This window comes from Apteryx mantelli, chromosome 2, assembly GCF_036417845.1.
Source record: "Apteryx mantelli isolate bAptMan1 chromosome 2, bAptMan1.hap1, whole genome shotgun sequence".
Lineage (NCBI taxonomy): Eukaryota > Metazoa > Chordata > Aves > Apterygiformes > Apterygidae > Apteryx > Apteryx mantelli.
In genome coordinates, this window is record NC_089979.1 from 126,225,833 (window position 1) to 126,248,236 (window position 22,404).

At 40.4% G+C, this 22,404-nt stretch overlaps 1 protein-coding gene across 7 annotated transcripts in view; it reads right to left on the reverse strand.

Moving 5' to 3' along the window:
* Positions 1-22,404, reverse strand: part of RARB (retinoic acid receptor beta) — a 337,815-nt gene that overhangs the window by 30,231 nt on the left and 285,180 nt on the right. For all 7 annotated transcript variants that reach the window (XM_067291499.1, XM_067291498.1, XM_067291497.1 and 4 more), the window contains one exon: positions 17,138-17,279. In XM_067291499.1, coding sequence (XP_067147600.1) covers positions 17,138-17,279 — 142 coding nt within the window. The remainder of the gene's footprint in view (positions 1-17,137; positions 17,280-22,404) is intronic.

The window sequence follows — 22,404 nt, forward strand, 5'->3', positions numbered from 1 at the left end:
TGCACAACTATCACTCCATCCTCGTTCTTCTTCTGCCTTCTTTCTCACAGTGTTCTGGATGAAAAGAGTTACTTCCTTATTCTAAGTGTTTTTACTAAGATCTGCTATGCCATCTGCAACAGGTTTTGTGGAGTGAGAGCATCACCTTGTGGATATTACCAGTTGTCCCCTTCCCTTTGTCAGCAGATAAATCTGAAGAAGCTTTGGGAATCACTCCATTCTGGGAGGTTTTTCAGACTTGTCAGGCTTTTGAGGTTAACCCATTGCTAAGTGCCAATCTAGAATCTCCTTGAAACTAAAATTATCAGGCAAATGAAATATTATGGTGTTTACTGTGCACTTTTTTTGGCTGCCAAAATCCCAATGGATTTACTAGTCACTTCTTTAGCAGTCTAAATATAATTCTGTACAACTGCTTAAATTAAAATGCTCTGGGGAACAAGACAGCTTTACATGGAATTGCAGTGTCTAAGCACATTATCTAAACATATACAAGAACACAAACACAACAAATGACTATTCTTTCTTGTCCTTACAGCTGAAGCCATTAACTGCATCCACAGCAGGTGAAAAACACTTTTAAATAATCAGCCTGCCCGACATTAAATTTCTGTTAAGCTATAATATAGAAAAATAGCGCACTTGTTTTTCACAGACTGGGTAAAGAAAAATTCCTAAATTTCAAACTCTGAACTTTCAGTCAAAAGTCACTAAGAGGCCATTAAACCTGTCTCATCTGATTTCAGCTGTTCAAGTGCCCTTTTGAGCCACCTTCTCAAAGCAACTGCCCTTTTGAGCTACAATCTTGAAGTCTGGTACACTAACTCTTTATGGATAACCCATTACAGGTAAAAAAATCCCAGATCTGACCTTTCTCTCCAGGGTCACCAAAAGGTAAATCAGTCTACTCATCTACAAATATTAAATTAATTTCTTTTATGAGACAGTCATGGTAGTATGATGCCTCACAATTGGGAGAACTTGGGGTTATCCAATATCATCAATTCAATTTGTTGGACATTACCTAGGATTGCTGATGGCAAGGAAAGTGCACGGCGGTAAACTAAAACCATATACTGCACTCTATTTCTGCCCAGTACCTGTCATGATTGTAGCACTTCATACAGTTTGATGTGCTGCAGCTATTTTACTTCTCATCCTTACACACACACACACACACACACACACACACACACACACACACACAAAGAACATGACTTGCTTTTTACTTAAGTGGGAAGCTACCTATCATGGCAAATTGCAGCTTTGCCTGACAATAGCATTAACAAACACCTTTAACAGAACAACTTTTCAAGATGAACACATTCATTCAATATAACGAATGAGTCTCAGCAATAGGATGAATCTTGGCTTTCTGATTACACACGATAAACAGACTTTATGGGACAGCAAATGAAAAGGCCACAGTTCCATCAGGGAAAAAAGGAGGTGAGCTGGAAGCAGTCCTTAGCTGTGCTCACACATGGCTTGATCCCAGCATGCCAGGCAGCAGCTCCCTCGAAGGAACAGCAATGCCAAGATAGTGCACTGCCTGCATTTCTCCCTTTTATTAAGGCTGGCTGCATGCACTGAATGTGGTTTGGCTTTTCCCAAACAGAGTTCAGTCATATGTTATTAACCAGAATTAAAAATGATAGCCCCAGCTTATCACCATTACTATTTTAGTCTTGCAGTGGTGCGACTCCACAGATCTCAGCAGAGTCCTATTAGTGTAAAACTACAGTAGCATAGAGGGAGATCAGATCTAATATCTGTATCTGCAGATGGATAACACCACATTCGTAGATAAGTTTCATTTCTTTGTTTTGCCCCCAAGGCTAAATTTCACATTTGTATCTCCTGGTGTCTTGTGCAATTGTGTAAAGGTGCATCTTGCGAGAGAGCTGCCAGCTGACAACACGTCTGAAGAGGCTGGTGCACATCCTATATTTCATCAAGCACAAAGAATACATTGCCTTGTACCACTGTAATTTGAGCTCATGAAGTTGGGGGAACAGTCGTTTCAGAAGCGTTTTAAGTAAGGGAACTATAGTCATGATTCGCAGCCTGTATTACAACCCAGGCAAGCTTGCAGCCCTGGCCTCCCACCAAGTCAGGGATAATAAAAGCAAAGAAACAGCTCAGCTATTATTTACCTATTCCTTCTGAAGACAACTTTGAAAACATGCCATTATGAACTTACAGAAATTCTTTTCTAAGGACAAAGGCTTGTTGTTACTTAAAAAAAAAAAAAAAATTAAGATCACCAGGTTATTTCTAGTTCTTAACATGCCGGGGCTGGCCATGGAGAGCCAGGAGCAGGAGGAACGCCGCTCTTTGGGGAGGACCCCGCGGCTCTGCAGCTGGGGGAAATCAGTGCCCCAAAAGGCCACCCTCAACAGTGTCCAGGGCTCCCCTCCAGACAGGCTGAAGCCCAGCTGCCAGGTGACCTGTTCATGCCAGGACAGGCAGCCCAGAAGCTTGGGAAGGGCCATATTACTCAAACAGGTGGACATAAAAGTATCAGAAGGTCAGCCAAAAAAGTACGTCTTACATGTATGTGCATGTATGTACATGTATGGGCTTCATCTACAATTGTGTCCCAGTTTTTAATTAATTAGTAATGCTTTAATTAATAAGGCTTTGCTATAATACTAAAAGAATGATTTTATCAAACAGTAAAATAACACACTCAAACAATGCAATTGCATCTGACCGCATTTTAGCATTTTACTTCCTCTCCCTTCCCAAAAGCTGAGCAATCGGAATATCTGTAAATACGTTTGGGGGGATTTTACTTTTTTAAGATGACATTGTCCTTTTTTGACAAACAGTAACTTAGGGAGAAACAAGGAAAGGCCTGAGGTTGGGGACTTATTTTTATTTCCAGCTTCAGGCTCAACTCTCTCTGGCAGGCTAAGCAAAATCACACAGCACGCTACCCTGTAAATGGGAATAACACACACACAGGCTGCACCAGGCGAGGAGCGCTGAGCGGGTTACGTCACTAGATTCCCGTAAAAGCAGTGCTGAAGTTGGCAGTTAATACAGGTAAACAAATTTATTCACTTCCAGCTCGGCATCTCACTGCCCAGTCAAGAACACCACATGGGCAGGCTGAGACACTTAACTTTTTTTTTATCTTGCCTCTGAGAAGTGTTTTCTTTGAGCAGCACAGCCCTTTCTGTCCGTGCACGGCACAGCCCAACACTGAGCCCAAACAGGGCTTAGTCAGGAGCAGCCCAGGCCACAGCCTGCGTCCGGGATCTGTGGGCCTGGGATCACAGCGGGCTTTATCACGACTTTTGAAAGAAAAAAAAACTATATAGAGGACAGAGGCTGTTGCTTCTGCCTTGTATAATAATTACTGTTCCATCCATAATTTACAAGCAGAAATAGTTTTTTATGTACTAATGTAAACTCTCTGGACAGCTGTACCCCTGTTTTACGTAGTGGCAGAAGCACCATGGTATTATGGGGCTTAACTCCCTTAATACACCTGCAGAAACATCAGCTTTTTCAAGAAGTCATGTTATGACATGAATTATTCCACAAGCCTGCACCTAATTATCAGACTATTTTGATATATTTTATCTTTCATGTACAATGCCAAAGAAGTTCTTTAAAATATGTTCCATCTACTCAATCATTTAGAAAAGCCACTTTCTTATCTGGGACTTAGTTCTGAAATAACAGGAGTAAGTGGACCAGATTATTAAAAAAAAAAGGCAGCATGCCAGCAGCTACAGGATTGTCTTAAAGTACTTAATTCTGCCAGACAGAGCCAAGTAGCATCAAATCCTGATTTCTCCATAAGATTTTTTAAAAATATCCCCAGTAATGCCAGCACATAACCTTTTTACGTTAAGTGCTTTCACAGTACACAAGACCAGTCTGATCTACTGATCATACAAGGAACAAAGCAGACAGACACTGTTTCCAGGAAACAGCAAGACACTAAAAAAAGCCTTTTTATTGTTGATTTGGAATCAAAGTGATTACTGAGGCCTCTGCAACTTCCAGTGCAAGACTTACTGCACACAAGAGAGTTCATTTTGATAAGGCAAACAGGCAGCAGGTCATCACAGAGTTAACTCAATAAAACCGTAATTTTTACTTGGATAAGCTGACCTAGTTTTCCCAGACTCCTCTGTGAAAACAAAAAAAAGGAATTTGGACATTGGATGATGTCGGAAACAGACGCCAAGGGCTGGGTAAGGAACAGCCACCGCCTGCCTCAGGGACGCTGTCTGAACTCAACACCTAGCTCTTAATTAGATGAGGCTGGTGTCCATGGTAAGCCCCCAGCTGATAGAAATGTACATTACAAATAACTATACCCAGCATAGCGTAAACCGGCACAACTAGCAGTTTCTACTCCCTCCTTGTCTCACTGATGCCAAGGACACAACTTTCATGGCCTTCAAAGGTGTGGGCCTGGGCCCTGAACTCATGTAGGCACAGAACCATTTTCGCCTTCAAATTAGGATGATCTTTTCCAAGATCATGGCAAGTGCCAGATGCAAGATGTACTTACAGAAGACTCTTTTTTTTTTTTATAAGAAGATCTTCGAGATGTTTTCCTGGGTTACATCCCTGATGGGTAGAACTGGCTGTAAACTGGGATTCCAAAATAAATAAATAAATAAATAAATATAAAAGCAAAGCTTTAGTCAGCTCATGAAAGAGTCCAAGAACGCTCATTTCCCTGCACAGCTGCAGGTCTCCTGCAGGCCCCAGGCTGACAGCAGACATGTTAGAGGGAGGTCTGCCAGGGCCTGGGATGTGCAGCCTGGAGCACAGGAACCAACAGGGCTCTCTCTCCCAGGCCTCCCTTGAAACTCATCCTGCGATCCTCCAAATCCCAACAAACCAAGCTGCCAACAAGTATGTGTTTTGGGATTCAACCAAATGCTGTTTTTTCAGCAGAAACTTTGTTGTGCTGGAACACTTCCAACTAGCTCAAGTTAAACAACTTGCCCAGAGTAAGTGTTCAATGAAGGGAAAACCTAAAAGTATGAGAGAAAAGAGGCCTGACTTCCCCCCTTTTCTAACCCATCAGGCAACATTAGATTAAATACTCATTAAAATAATAAACTCTTAAGAGCAGGATATCTAATGATTCCTCTTAATAGTGCCATTCTTCCTACATACTGGTTTCTTGGGAATATTGTTAAATTGTCCCTTACTGCAAGGCCATTAACCACTGGGTTATCTCCCCACCTCCTCCCCCTAGCCAAGAAAAAAGACCCCAAAACTCACAGGGTTTAGTACTGCATACCCTGTGGGAGGCAGTTAATGTATCTGTATGGCTTTGTATATGTTCATGCCTCACCATGCATAAATTGTAGTAGGAAAAATGTTTCTAATAAACATCTGAAATCGCTATAAGTGACCTAGAAAAGGGCAAGAAAAGTTGCCAAGGTTTTGACTCTCTCTTTAGGATGAGCATGATTTAAGCTCTCTGCATAATTCAAGAAATAAAATATTTCTTCTTATTCCCTTCTTTCCCTGTGTACTTTTCACTTTGTTATGAGAGTGGGTTGAACCTACATGTTTTTTTTTTAATTTGTTCTCTCTTTTTCCACTTGCACTTCTTTTCAATTCAAAATAATTCTCTAAATGTTCTGATTTAGTAGCAGTGTTCACCTGAAGAGGGATCAATGGAAGAGAAAAAAGGGAGAAAAAAAAAAAGAAATATTTATATACTGAGCTTCTCTTCCAAATTACAGAAAGGGGCAAAGCAAGAATATTTCTTGGAGAAGGACGGGGTACCACAGAGGCTGTAGAAAGGCTTTTATGGACTAACAAGCCCCTTGCAACAGGGATCTGGACCACACAGGTTTGATCTGCCGCTTGAGCTCCTCAAGGGGATAATGAGATGGTGCAGCATGGTAGAACATGGACCAAACACCCACTAAGCTCTGCACTTCCTGCACCCACTTTCAGGTTTTGGGCTTATTGAGACACCTCGATTGGAAACAAGAGCACCCCAGCTCATTCTCTGCCCAACAGAGGCAGATCAGCATCTTTAGAGAGCAGTGCAACTTCATTGCTCTCTAATACTCCATCTTCCAGTATCAACCATTCTTCTACAGCAAAAAAAATCCTTGATGAAATTTCAGAAATAGATGACACTTTCTGAGAAGCATTTCCCCTTTGTCTCACTACCAGAACCAAGACAAACAGTATTATTGATCAACTGAGAGAAATGCTATGGCAAGCAAAAGGGGAAGAAGCTGTTCCCTCCATAAGCTTGCAGGTAGGAGCAGCTCAGGCAGTGATGGTGCAGTGAGGATGCTGAGCACGCAAGGTGGAGCTGCTCACCGCCTAAGGATGCTCCTTTCCTGCCCACACTCTTCCTAGGCTTCCTCCACTGATGCCTCTCAGGTTACGAAAAGGCTAAAACCTGTGCAATGCCAACTTAAAGTCTTTTTAACATATAAACTTTCATGCTTTAGACAAAATATACACTTTATACTTAATATTTAAAACAATCAAAAATAAATTTCAATCCTTACTGTGTCACTAGGACATTCTTTGAAAGTACACAACTTATAAAAGTAAGCACTATGCTTTGTAAGAGCACATCACTTGTGGATTCTTTAAAACAAAATGCTGTTCCCATAAACTCCTGAATTCCAGACACTTGTCATTTTTCCAAAGTCGTATTACAATTTCCATAACACATGCGCAAATACAGTAAAAACCCTAATAAACTAATTGGAGTTAAAATAAGACAAAAAATAAAGAAAGACAAACTTTCTTCAGGATAAAGAACAACTACGGATTTGTAGCAGCATTCATTGTAACAAGGCTGAATGAAGGCTCCCACTCTGCGCTTTGATTCAAGATCCAATATAACTGTGGAATACAGTGGAAAAATCTGCTAATGATGGGAATAGGGGGAGACAGGTGAAAACAGTGTCTGTGGATTCACCAATGAGTCAAGGAACTATGATCCCTCTTTCTTTCAGCTGCACCGTGATCTCTTCACCAAAACTATCTGTTGCTGCCAAGCGAATAAAGCACATTTCTGCGCCAGAGACACAGTAACGTGGCATCCCTGAACCGTCTGATGAATTCTACACATGCCTATCATTAAAGAGAGAGCACAGAGATGCCTCCGGCATCTTTAAAAAGCTTTTCCTTATCTTCCAATTATTCCATCTAGTATTTCTATTCTTAATGTTCTAATTTATCCTCATTTCTAAGTTCTCCCATTTACTTTAATGCTGTCTTCTCAGACTCTCAAGTTTTATGGTAAGAGTTTCCCAGGTTTAAATACACTAAATTTTGACTCTAAGAAAAAATTGAAGGTAGAGTATCAGCCTACTTAAGATGGTAAAAAACAAACAAACAAAAAAAGAAATCCCAAATGCAAAATGCATGACACTATGTGCTAGTAATCCTCCCTCCCACGAGACTAACACACTTTGTTAGTCTGTCATTTTAAGCAGTTTGTGAAGTCTTCTGTCAGACAATTCAACTTCATTCATTAACTTGAAGGTGATGGCTTCATCCTGGAAAGGAGAGAGAACATGGATTTCTGAAATGTAACCCAATTTCCTAGCAGAAGCAAAAACAACCTGATGAAATACAGTTACCAAAAGCACTTATCATACCCCAAGCAGAAGCATAAACAAACTAATCACAAAATGAGCTCCGTCAGCAAAATCTAATTTTCTGAGGAGTTTTTAAATTAACATTGCACTTGCTTAAAAGTTAAAAAAAAAAAAAAGAGAGAGAGAGGGAGAAAGAAACAAGGAAAAAAAGTAGGTCAGCATGTTTTCCTAGCATGTCTTTCTGACTCCATTAAAACTGTCTGTCAGATGACTAACCAAGCCTCTAATCCAACTAAAAGCATGTTTGCTTTCTGTTGCACATTTGCCAGGGGAAAGGAAGAATTCCACTTAGCTTTAACTCTGAAATTTAGGTAAATGTCTTGAAAACTCAGGGAATTTCCTCACATTTATTTACCAAATCCACTTATATCAGCAATAAGCAACTAGTTATGGATTTATGACACTGAGAAACAATCCCACAGACAATTAAATGCCTATCAGCCTTAGGCACTGCCCATAGCACTTTTAGCTACAACTTTCTAAAGTCAGTTTCAGAACTTTCTTTGCATGACTGACAAACTTTTCATAAGATCTAGAATTAAAAATTGAGAGTTTTCATAAATATGCAAACATGCAAACAAGTACTGGAATAAAGTGAGATGGGGCAAAGCTCTTTCAGTTAATTTTGGCTAGGCTAAGGGAAATTAATATTCACAATGTCTTATGATCTTTCCTATTATTTGTGCTAGTATTAGCAGAAAAGTGTTATTTTAGTTAGGATAGAAACAGAGTTCTTGCTAGTGTTTATATGCTGTTCAACTTTAAAAAATCCTGTACACTTTCCACGTGAAAGCTAAAGAACCAGAGATTAACTGTTCCAATGTACTTTAAATCGAGCATGTGATACAGAGTCAAACTACAAACAAATTGAGGTTATTTTTAGAGCACAGTCCTAAGGCTAGCATCCCAGCAGGAGGAGCTGCAAAGTGTCAGCTGGCTTATTGCAGGCACGGCAATGGAAAACTCCCTCTGCTACAACAACTCATGCAGTGCACGAAAGAAAGTCATCAGGGAGTGACAGCAGCAGAGGAAAATCCATGGTCTCTTCTACTTATGTACAGACCCTCTTAAACAGTCTTTGAGAGACTATTGGTTGCTGAGAGGCTGCTTTTTATCTTCCACACCACCAGCACAGGAGTTACTCTCCACAGAGGAAACCAGTGTGGGCTTCATTCCTTTGCCTTCTGCAGAGAGACCTATCGCACACAAGACCATCCCCAGCAAAGTGATCACCAGGAAAACAATGAAATAATTATGCTTGCAGATATAATTTGTCAGGAAGCTGCATGCATGCTCACATATGTTTCTTGAAAGTGGAAGGACCAAATACACATCTCTGATAGCGAGTCCTTCAGGCACTTTTGCAGTGCTACAGTTCAGACTTCCCAGAACTCTTGGGAACAATTTACTGTGTTTCTCATGAACCTTGGCTACTCTAGATAACATTTTCAGGTTGGCCTGACAACCAAATAAGCCATGTTTAGTGTCAAGGCCCAGAATACAGGATCTTGGTTGTTCCCAGACTGATATTTATCTCATCTATATTTCTCTATCCTTTGAATTCTATATCCCAAAATAAAGAGCAGTGCAAAGGAAAAAAAAAAAAGCACAATAATAGCCAGCAGAGAAAACACAGAGCCCCAGTAGAAAGTACCACTGCCTGGCACAATGGCAATTAGGAGAAAGAGATGCATCAAAGATGCCACATGCCCCTGAATAAGAAAATGATCCAAGTCAGGAATACGAAGCAGTGAATTGAGTGTTTAAAGAAAGAATAGAAGCACTGAAACAAAGCTTCTGAGGTCATGGGATTGGGGTCTAAGCAGTTATGTCTGCATGAGCAAGCAAGCACGGCCTCAACCCTGTGCTGCCGGCCGAGCGCACAGAGCGGATGGGACGGGCTCCCTCCAGATCTCCCGTCTGCTCCTGCAGCAGCGGCGCCTGGTGCAGCACCGGGCGCAAAGGACAAGCCACCGGTTTTCTGGCTGTGAAAGCAGCAGGGATACTACACTCTGACAGAAGTAAGGCTATCTGTAATGGCAACAGGAACGCATAGAGGCAGTTTCTTTATAAACATGAACCAGAATAATGCTAAAAAAAGAAACACCCTTCCCCAACCAAAGGACAGAACAAGAAATAACAGAAAGGGCCATAGAAATGATTGGATCCATGTTAAGAAGCTGCTTTGCAAGAGACATCCACACCTAATACCTTTTAGTTGGAAGCTGACTTAAAAAAAGAACATGAAACAGTACCACCAAAAAAACACCCCTAAGCCCACAAGAGTATGACATGGAAAAATTTGAAGCTCCATCTGTTGAAGTATCCCTTTCTAACTGTCCTCAAAAAAGAGCTGAACTTCCAGGGTAGGTGGCCTGTGGCTAGACAGCAACAGACACCTTAAGAGCTAGTATCAACAGCCAGACTTTTAGCCAGTCTGTGGACTCGGATCAAGTGTGCTCCCTTTAAAATAAGAAAAGGTTCCATCAAGTCATGGGACTTTGATAAAGCCACTGAATAGTAACATGTACTTCACTTGAGTGTACTGCAGATTTAAGCCCTTGTTGCTCTGCAGAAATTAGACTGTATGCGCTTTAAACTTGGCACTAGTTATCTCTGAGTTTCACCTATATTGGAAGAAAAGTTATTCATACAAGAACCCCATATCACTCAAATGAATTTATTCCATAGGACAAGATCAAAAGGCCTTCAGAAAGTCCAGAACTTCATAATATCTTATTGCCACTTTTTCTTTTCTTAAACTGCATCTGTTTTCAAGTCATATTGGACACTGCAGTGAAAATTGGTTAGCGTAATAACTTTGGAAGTGTCGCCGTTTTAATAAAACACCTTGTTAAACAAAACATAAGACAGACACATATTCATAGTCATTGAGGATTAGGATTTACGGATGCAGACGAAGGCTGTGGAGAGCGCCAGCCGTCGGGCGACTTCTGCAGGTGCCCATGTTGTCATAGAGACAGCAGAGAGCACCGGCAAGTTCACCACGCAGACTATACCTTAGTGAATACGTCTTAATGTAACTTCCAGCTGAGGACATGTAATCAATCTCTGTACGAGCTTATTGAAGGAATTCCCTTTATGCCTACTCAGTCTTCAAGAGCCCCAAATGAGGGAAAAGATGTAAAATATATATTTTTAAAAGCATTAAAGACAAGACAAAGCCTAGTGCATCCTTTGTATTAAAGGAGAAAACAGAAAAGATAGCTTTCATTTGAACAAGAAATGATGCAAAACATTAAAAACCTATTAAAGGCATTTAGTTTAAAAAAAAAAAAAAAAGATAGAGCAATTCCAGAGCATCCAGGCAAGGTTGGCCACATGCAGCAGCATCTCCCTGTTTCCCAGAGACCTCTGTCACTGTGCTGCTGCTCTGCTCCCAGCTCTCCTGCACTCCGTGCCCGCCGCATATCACCTCGCTCCTCCTTATGCTAGGAAATACAAACAGGAGTTTCCCTGCCCCTTCATCTCTTACTTCCCGGCACCTCCCGGCCAGCTGGTGCACAAGCACCTGTTTATTTTGCCAGGGTGCAGCAGAACCCTCCAGCCCTCCGCCAGTCCCCGGCTTCCACAACTGTGGGCTTCCTACTCAAGAAAAAAAGGCAGGTGTTGCAGCACTGGTGTATTCTGGTTTGAAGTTACAATTATTTATCACATCACATCACTCCTGAAAGGCCATGGACAGAAGAAGAACAGAACCTCAGGACTCAGTTCATACCTCTCCCCAGCATTTTAGGATCTAAAGATCAGACTAATTACCAAATCATTGTGACTTGAGCAAGGTTCACAAATCACACTGTGCTTGAGGAATTAGGAGACGATTTACTTAGCTGCATCATGAAAGGTGCCAATAAATTGTTCAGCTGGAGAGTTAACATAATAAAAAAAAATCATTTTTTATGTTATTTTCTTTAGCAGTTTATTAATTGCTGCCTGAAATACTTTTCTGAAACACAACGAGCTGCAAATGAATTCATGGGCTATTAATCTGCTGTACATGGCACTGGAGGGAAAGCTCATTAGGTGAGTTGATGCAATTACTGCTATTACACAACCATCTTCACAGAACATAGAGTAAATTATGAATAATAACATTCAATCTAAGTTTCCCCTTTAAACATTAAAGCTAGCAAGTGAAAGCCATGCAAAATCAGGAGGAAAGGCTAAAACACAGAAGAGGCAGATCTCAAAAGGGGGAAAAAAATCTGCTTCTTTGAAGACACCAAGCCATTGCAAAAGCAAAAGATGTTTATTTAACCATGGGAAACACTGTGCAACAAGTAGAACTCAGTTCTTTACAACAGTATTTTAATTGTATATAAATCATTTTCAGCCACCCAGCATAACAAAGTGTGCATTATCTCTGGCAAAGGACAGACTGACCTTAGACCACTGTGTTTTTGTAGCAGGCAGACCCTTTCTGTTGGCTTTGCTCTCTTAAAATAACTTCCAGTCAGTGTTTGGCCTTAACTTTTAAAAGTTTCTGATTTCTCAGGCTGAAAAAATAAATACAATCCTTCCTATTCAATCAGAAACTGGAAAAAAGAACTTAATGAACAAGACTAAAAATTGTGATCTGTGAATTTTGATTGCTGTTTCCCTGCTATCTGTATACTCAAATTCTTAATTTCATTGGAATTTTCACATTCAGTTGGAATTTTTCACCTTCACAACACAAGCTCTCCCAGCTCCTGTAAGAAGGGTCATCATCTTCACTTATCAATACAGGAAAACTAGTCTAATCATCTTGTAACTTTTACTGAGCGGAATCAGTCCCAAAGCAGAATTCATGGTTTTGTGATTTCCATGCCAGTATTTAGATGACGTCTCTCAAGGAACCCACAAGAGTCAGCAGACAAGGTAACTACTTCGGAATTTTTGACCAAGCCCCTAGCGACTACGTGGTATTTAGGCATCTAGTTAAAAATCTAGCCCATAGCAAAGCAGAAACAACTCTTAAATCCAATACTTACTGCCGGTTAGAAAGAATTAAACATACTTAAACTCTGAGTAAAAGCATCCAAACAAAGATTTCATGGGTTATAATTAACTTGCTTCAAAAACACATTGTTAGTGGATCTGGATGAACCTTCCCAAATGCAGCTATGGAGATTAGCCCTCTAGTTAACAAATCATTGGAGATAGAATCTCACTTCAATAAGAAGACTGAAAGAATATGAATAGAATATAAAATTGCAATATAATACAAAAACACAAACATAATTCTTTAAGTAGATGTTTCCTGGTTGCCAATTTAAACCAGAAATAAAATAAGTATTCATCCTATTGTTCAGTAGCAGAATTTAATCCTATGTTCTAAGAAGCATGAACATTTAAATATTATAAGACTTTGAAGTCTGTGATGAAAAGTAACAGACATTTCTGTGCAGGTTAAAAATAAAAACAAACAAACAAACAATTTCTCCTCTTCATGGTAATTCCCCTGCATTCCCTCCTTCCCTCCTCCAGGGAGGTTAATTGTAAGCAGATTTACAAATCCGAACATTGCTTCAGTGCACTGAAGCAATCTGGAACAATAATTCTGTGCCTTTATAAACATAATTTGGCTCTGCCAGGGCTCACTGCAGATGAAGTTCATGCCAGTAGAGAGGGCTTTTCTGCATCACACCGCGGTACTGGGACCGGGTGTGCATCTGGAGGGGCACCTGACAGACCACCAAGCACGGCTACAGCCTTCGCAGGCTGCGGGTTTTACAAAAGCGGATGGAGGTGAGAGATCTGCCAGGCCAGGCCGAGCAGTTGTGGCTGAAGGAAGCTCCATTTCTCCCCCCTTGTACCCTGCAACAAATCCAGGGTTTAAGTTTTATTTAAGGGTAGATTTCATCCTACAAAGTGTATGTTCCAGCATCCTGCTTGAAAGAGCCCATTGTGTTTCAGGGTTTTGCCCTGATTCCTGCCTGCTCCCTTGATTGTGCCAGGCGCCGCAGTTGCATGCGCGACCCTGCGCGAGCTCCGGAGACGCAGGATCCACGCGTACAGACACAGTGCGCATCCTCCCCGCACCGGGGTCGGCCGGGGATGAAACTTCAACAGCAGCTCAGGGATCACATATCAAAAGGGCAAAGGCGAGTTTCCTAATGAGACGCTCGCAGCCTCAGTAGCCATCCCACTTCAGCAGCACCAAAAAAAAAAAAAAAAAAAAAAAATCCTATGTGATCGTAATTTGTCTCTACATGTTCATAAAAAAATTAAGAGGCTGAAGTGGGGGGGGATGGAAAGGAGAGAAATGTTGTGGAACAGGGATCAGAGCCTCAGCTGCACCTACAACTCCTGCATTAGTTTCCATGCACCCGCATATGAACCTACTTGGGCCAGTCGCACAGTAACCCCCGAACGCGGTGCTAGGGAGGGGTTGGCTCTGGGGTGTTACACCGTGAGCTGCAGCTCGCCCTGCAGGGATGCAAGCTCAGGAGGTGGGAGAGCTGAGGGATCAGACAGCAAGGCTTTATTTGAAGCTCTGTTTTCGCCCTGTGGTCAGATGACAAGGCAGTCATCGACAGGCCAGCTCCATTCCCCTCACACCCCTTGTCTTGTCTATTTAGAGCACAAACTTTTTGCAAGAGCAGCTACACAACGAGAGCCAGGTCCTGCGCCAGTGGGATCCCGTTTCAGCTGGGTCCTGTAGATACTATCACAATACAAACAGCTCCATTGCTGCCCTGGAGGCAGCCTTCTTACTGACCTCGCTCTATCAGATCTGGGGACTACAATGGGGCAGGAGATACCTCGTTTTCCTTAAACGAACAAAACAGCCCGTAAAGAAATGCAAATTTGGTGCATTCCTTCATCATCTCACTTCATTCGCTATGACAAGATAAAAGCATACAAGAAATGCTGAGTATCTCTTCATCTCTTACAACATGCTGTATCTCCATCTTTAAAATCTTACTTATTGCATTGGTTAGGCAGTCATTTCTGATCTTAGATAGTTTATGTGCAACTCTCATTCAACTCAAAAGGAGTTGCATATTTGAGTATGTATGCATGCCCTTTAAAGGCAGAACAGATAACATGACTGTAGAATTTAAGCACAGATTATTCTGGATACTGAAATCCTGTATTTACTCCTCCTTAGCTATTGGGAACAGACCTTGGGGTTCCTATTTGCAGTTGTCCATCATGATTAACTTCCCCATTTGGGACTGGTTTAGACATTGTAGGCTTGTTTTCCTGTTAGACTCTTCTGATACCTTGCAGTATGAAAGCCATGAACAAAGGACAGAAAAAGGTATCAGAGTTGTAAGAAGACAGAAAAAAAAAAAGTGTGAATAAGTTACTTATTTAGAGAAACTCTATCTCCTAAAAAGCCCACTAATAAATGTTCCTTAGTTTACATAACCTTCTAAAGAAGTACTCTTGAAACCTGGAGACATGTATGTAAGAAGGCCAGATTAGAAAAGAGTTTTTCAAACCTTTTAGAGTTGAAAAGTTCCTGTTTATGAAGAGATAACACAGAACCATCTCAGCCTTAGTTTTTAAACCCAGAGGACAAGACACTCTGCTTTCAAACTGATGACATTTAAAATCTCTGTTCCACTGCAAAAACCTTCTGCAGAAATGCAGCCAGAGATCATCCTTCACTTCTCCCCAGTATCTTTTCTGCTTCTTCTCCAATCTACTATCTCCCTTTTGGTGCCTAGAGTGGTTTGAGATAAAGGCAACTGTCAAAGGGCAGTTTCACTCTCTGTTCACCCTAAGAAACACACAGAGCTTAATTCTCGCATGGGACAATTCTGGCAAAGCTCCAGATACCCTATGAGAGGAAAGAGAACAATATACAACCTAAAAAGAGGTAAATTTTTATACTTTACCCTAACTAACTTTGGTTAACATGTTAGCAATACTGCCGGTATTTCAAAAACCTACTCTGATGCAGTATTACAGCATTTAAGAGGATTATTATTTCACATCAGCAGTAAAATCCTGGATGTCAAGCCTGTTTCATTAACCACAACTTCTGATTTCCATGAGGAGGGGGTTGGAAACTCTGCAAAGGGGTCCTAAAGATAAAGGTAGCTCTTTCTCTTTCCCCTCAACACTTTCCCTCTGAGAGGGGAAGAAGTGGTGCGTGGGAGAGAGAAAAAAGATGCAATTAGTACAGACCGGTGTGACTTTGGAACCTGTTCTGCTCTTGCCCAAGTACAGAAAAATTAACTACTGGGAAGTTTCATGCAATTTTGGAAAGAGAAATGCTTATGGCTGAACTGTGAGTTAAATATGTTCTTGTCTTAACTGTCTCATCAGTGTTAAAATTCTTTCTCTGGTCTTAAGTCTTCTTAAAGAAGTTCTGTAGGTGAATTAAGTAAAGAGAGTGGTGTTGGGTAATTTTTTGCTTCTCATGTACACACTGCAAATTTCTGTGATGTTTATTATTGGAATTGACCTACTGAAATCAGGAAGGTCATTGATAAAGTAAAAATCCCACAACAATCAAATATATCACTACATGAAAGGATTTTGTTTTTTACTGCTATCAAGCCAATCAAAATAAACTAAAAAAACCTTTTTAGAAGAGATCCCCCTGGAGATTTGAGAAAGACTTCTTTCTGCTAAGTTTTCATGCTTGAAAGGGATATAAGTTAACAACAAAAAGAGAAAAATAACAAATTTCTATCTAAATTTTTTTAAAAAGTTAATTTCAACGGCAATGCAAAGACTTCTAGAAAAGAAGGTAGAGGAAAAAAATCCATTATTTTTCTCTGTTTTGTACATGTAGCAATACTTTACATATAGTCAGATTTGCTCTGTAGGTTTAAGAGGGAATTTCACCTTTCAGAGAGGTTCCAACTAGTCAGAACAGAAGACTTAAGGCTGCCATTCCATCAGCTTTTTAAAATGCCATAAACTGGTATTTTGAGCAGCCGGGTCACAAATTTGACGAGGGAACTAACATAGAAACCCCTCTCCTCCCTCTTGCCAGCACAGCTCAGGCCGGTCCCCAGGCGGCTGCCCGGGCATCTGCACATGGGCATTCACAGGAAAGGGACTGAAATGTCAAAAGGGCTTAACAAGAAGGTGCTGTCTCCTTACACCCCTGCCCAAGATGCCCTCTCATAAGGGAAAGCATCTGGTGATAATCCAGTCTTAAAGCAGGTAGTTGTGGCTGTGCTCTTTTAAATTTGAGCAGGTTAATGAACATCCACTTAAAATAATTATAAATAATTAAACTAGGAAAAAAACTGGCAAAAGTACCTACTTACAAGTTCTCACATCCACCCGGGCTGGCCAGGTTGCACATGCATCATGTTACGCTAGAAATTGTTAAATGATGGCATTTAGGCTGCAAAGTTAAGGGCTCAGAAGTCAGTAAAGAACAGGTCTGAAGTTGCGTGCAAAAGTCAAATTCATTTCGGACATACGAATGCAGACACTGGCTTCAATTACATAATCACATAATATTTTCTTCCCTTGGGACTGCCATCTACACAAAGGATATGACAAACAATAAATTGTTTCTGAAGACAACTTACATTCTTTGGACATTCCCACTTCAAAGCACTTCTGTAGTCTGCAGTACTGGCAGCGATTTCGAGTAACTTTATTGATAACACAGTTTTTCTCTCTATGACATGTGTAAACCATGTTCTTCTGGATACTCCTGCGGAAAAAGCCCTGAAATCAAGAAAAAAAGAAATCAAATAAACCTTTGAGCTTCCCATAACCCTTATAGACAAGTACTAACATTGCCTTAAAATAGCAAAATAAATCCAACATTATGATTGAAGTAGGGAAACTTTAAAGACTCAGGCTTAGTATAATTTAATATTGTTTTTCTGCAACATAAGACTCATCTCTTAAATAAAAGCTAATTAAATAATGCAACCTAAAGCCAAAATAAACAAAACTAGAACTAGTAACAGCATTCAGGAAATGAAGTCCTAGATTTTTACATAAGGGCTCAAATAAAAATGGTTTGGGCTTATGTATTTAGTAATGAGCTAGGTAAACAGCAGCCTTCCAGACTGATCCCCTTGGAAGTCAAACACTCATCCAAGAAGCAATGGTTTCCCTCAGCTTAAAGGTCCCCTCGATTTTGGTTGATGCTGAGATTCTCTAGTTTGAATGCTGCACATAAAAGTGAAATAATTGGAAACCCAGTTATTTTAGTAGTTAGAACTCCTACAGCAATAAATTCAGCTTCTGTGGGTGGAAGAGTTCCACATCAGCTGAGTTTTGAACTTGTAAACCCTGCCAATTACAGTATTTTTCTTATTCAGACACAGCTGTGAAAATAATCATGTAGCTAGAATGATCCTGAACAGAAATTAAAGAAACAACTAAAAGTCTGGTTCATACTTAAGGAACATCGTTTTTCTCCCTTTTACTCGCCATAGGAGGAATCCAATCAAATGTTCATAAACGGCAAGGTTAGTTGGCACAGGAAAAAAAGCAAAAACAAGTTAACTTCTTTATCTCCACTAAAACCCATGCTTTAGATAATATCATATAATAATGAAGAAGAAAGGAGGATTACTTTAAGCATTTTAGAGATCAATCCACAGATACGCAGTGAAAGTATTTCTGTGACAGACATTTGGAAATTTGACAGCGCTACTTAACCTTCTCACTCAGGTTTTGAGCATCATTTCAGCAAGCACCGGGGTCAAATTTCAGTCAACATCATAGCATTATGGAAGGATACTTGGCAATTTAATATTTGTTGGAGGGCTTGAGAGGTTGAAACTCTTCACCAAGCTGCATGTTTACGCCCTACAGGGAAGTGGTAAACTTAATCTCACAGATGATAGCTCTGTACCCACGATGCATTTGTCTAAAGATGTAATCATGGTAAGCTATAAAATAGGCTTTTTTAGAGATATGCAAGTAGTTCAAAAGCCCCAAACCCTATCATTCAGAGTTAACCAAGAGAGTTTCTGGCCATACAATCAGGGAGCGGTAGGGCAGGCACAGTCAGTAAGGGCTGCTCATAAATTCCTTGTACACCCAACATGCTATAGATGCTAATGTTATGAAAATACCTCAGATTCACTCAGAACCAAAAAATGCTTCTTTAATCACGTAACCCCGGCAATAGTTTTCCGCAGCTCTTGCACAGGCAAGCCTCATCCTGAGGTTAGCTTCTCTGATTTAGAAGATACTTAACATTATAATCAAAGTGGTAAATAAAAACTCTTTTCTTCTTTCTTTCTCTTAAGCTACTGGACCCAGGATAAATATTTAATGTCATTTATTAGCCAATTAAAACCTTCTAAAGTTAGCAATAACACTGCTATTTTATATTCAACTCATTAATGCTGCTTGAATTTTTGCAGGAGAAAATATGGCAAGTGTGTAAATTTGTGTACTTGCTGAAAATTTGTAATACTATTCAGTTATTGCTTTCTTACTTTGATATTCCCATACACGTGGCTCTGTGAGAATTGTTGGTCATGCTAACCAGAACTGTTAGAAGTCTATGGCATCTATTTTATTTTATTTCAACAGGTAGAAGTTGCAAACTGTGCTGGCTCAGGAGTCATTGTGTGGCTTATTCAGGCGTCACTTTTCAGCCGGACACAGGTAGCAGGAGCCCAGCCAGGTAACTTCCCCATTGGTCATCCCAGTTTAACCCACTGCTGCATGTAAAGCAACACCCTTGGTCAGGCAGTAATGGATTTATACCCCAAACAGCAGCCCAACAAGCCAGTAAGCAAAACGGCCCAAACAAACAAAAACGACTGTCTCGTGCAACTGTCTCGCCTCGCTGAACAACTGGAGTGATTTAATAAAGATCAGCTCCCAAAGCCTCCTCATTGCCTGCACCCTCTCTGGGGCACTGGCTGCCAATCATCCATGCTTGAACAACTTCTAGTTTACTGAAACAGGCACTGCTCGAAATGAAATACGAACATCAAGTGTCACCCAATACAGAACACAGCAGGAACAACCTCCCCAAAATATACCTGTAGTGCACCAAAATATAACCCGTAGCTAATGGCACCTGTTGACTGATCATTTGTTCTGATATTTCGACACAGATTCTGTGATCCTTTTAACCTAGGGTGTAATTACAATCCATCAGGAAGGAAAGCAGAGAAGACGACCTCGGTCCTTAACATACAGACTTGCCCCTACAGCCAACCAGGAAAAGGAGACCCAACTTCTGAAGACAGCAAATACAAAGCATTCATGAACCCATTACTAATAGAAAGGGCTTAAGAAGAACAAATTTAGAAAAAGCAGATATCTAGATCTACATTGAGACAGTTCTTCCATGGGACTTCTTTCAACGGCCTAACCTCCCCAGGCAAAAGCCTATGTAGAATAAAATATATAGACTGGAATATTAATTGTGGAAGCTTAAACTGTTTTGCAAATTATTTTCCATCAGCTACGTTTGATTATCTATCTTTTTCTTCACAAAAGAGAATGAAAAATAAACTTGTTAATGTAAAAATATTCAGAGGAAAACAGGTATGATGTGGTCCTGCCCAAAACTAAGGACCTGTTTTCCAACTGTATATTAGTGCCTAGCTTTTAAGAAGTCTTCCGTAATACAGTAGTGGGATACTATTTTACTAACATTTGTGATGAACTGTTTTTAAAAGCTCAATAATACGGCACTGAAAAGACTTGATCTTAAATTTTCCTCCAGACAGACATTAGGAATAATGTCCAGATTCAACATGTTGTTTCTTTGCATATAAAGTCCAAAACAAAACCATCATCTGGTGAATAAGAGGCCGTTTTTCAAGTATAAGAGGGCAAATAGGATTTACATAGCTCTGTGGCTGGGTTTTGAGATCTGCCTCCACAAGCCTCACACAGCGCAGGAGAAGTTTCGGGTGGCATTACAGGTAGGGTCATGCCGAGGACTATTTCTCAAATCTAATGGTAGGCTCACAAAAATATTTGCTCACCAGGATGACCTATATGCCAGGTAATTGTTTGGAATTGTGCGGTTTCAACACGGTTACTTTTCTTTCCTTTAAATTTGTCTCATCTTAGACGACAGGTTTATAGTGATGGCCTGCTCACCATAAATACAAAGCAGACACGGCCCAGGCAACCGAAAGAGTGCACGCACTTCACCACGTCACACGTGCAACGAGCCCAAGGCCTCTGGGATGTGTGCAGAAGTAGTGATTTGCACACACCCTATAGGCAAACTCACCACCTATGATTAAAAGCAGTCATCTACCTCCAAACTGACAGAATTTGCTGTCTGCAGGGCTGCACTTCTGTACATACTCACGCTGCACAATAATAAAATCTAAACACAGCCATTCTTGAGCTTATCCCCGGTAGGCGGTATTTGACAGGCTTGTACTTGACCATGATTGTTCCTCATCCCCGAAGTATTTGACTTGTTACACCACCTAGGACATGATACATTGCCCGTGGCACAATGTCTCCCTGCTTGTCCCATTTTATAGACTATAGCAAGGGCAGGACGGAGACTAGACAGGACATGGTCTTTATTCCAGCTCAGGTATTTACTGTTCACTTGTCTTTTTGGTTACTAGTGTCTCTGCAGCAAGGGGAAATATTGCAGAATATAGTGATGGGCAGAACTGGCATTTGCCTTCAGATTAAGCAGAAAAGCACATTTAAATCGTTTCAAGGTTGGGTTCCAAACAGCAGAACAGGTATAATACACAGGTAGAGCGCAATGGCCTTTTTATTGCTTTTGGCCAATATATCAACCCCTTTCTTAGGGGGCTAGCTTTCTTTGTCACACTGTGTTTATGGATCTAACACCTTCCTGTCAGCTCCTCACCAAGGAAAGATTTAGGCAGGAGGTAAACACTATGCAGCACTGCTTATATCCTTTTTTTTCCCTCTAGGTTCACTAAAGCAAAGCTAGAAACAAGCCAAAGCTTTCTCAAAGTGCTTTCTCATCTGTTCTCACAACCCTGAGAGTTTCCTCAAAAAACATGAAAAAAAATTTGAATGAATCTTAACTTTAAGAAGTTGCCAGGAATTTCAGAGACAGCAAACCACTACTGTTTATAAATTAATCAACTTAAAGTGGCTATTGGCTCTTGTTAGAAACTAATGGCAAACAAAGTTACTATTTGTTGTAATGCATTCACCTTGCAAGGAATTGAGTCTGCTGAGGTACTGAACATTTACATGAGTAATTTCTTATACAAATATTTTAACATCCTTTCCAAATTAACACCCTATCATGGCAGAAGAGACACCCCTGTGCCAAAAACAAGTGCAAATGATTTTTTGCGATTTAAAATGCATTATGTATCTAAAGAAAAAAACATACTGTGAAACATAAAACATTTCAGTGATACATATTTGGTTTTGATAGCACCTACAAAGTACTTGAATTTAAAGTAAAGGAAGCTGCTGAAGACCTACAAAGAACAGTGGTTTGCTCTAATATTCCTTTTCTCTGCAACTTTTGAAATAAACACGTATCTCATGTTTTATTTTAGTGAAGACAAAGCTTTACAGAAGTCACACTTTTGAATTAATTCTCTCTTTTTAAGCTGCTTTTATCAGCCTCCTTCATACAAAACAGTTTGGGCAAACATTTCAATTTTTAATCCCATCTTTTCTGCGCTCCAAGCCATGCCCCTCCCTGGCCCACCAATCTTGTTATCTTAATGGATGACAGATAGAATATCATTCCGACCATGCCACATTAGGCATCCTCATTTACCAAGTGCAGGGAAAAATGCTGAGTATAAATTATTCAGAAATCTATTGTATCAGCGTGTGTTCTCTGAGCATTCACCACTGGCAGAGCAGACAGATTATTTTTCACTTTTAATTGTGT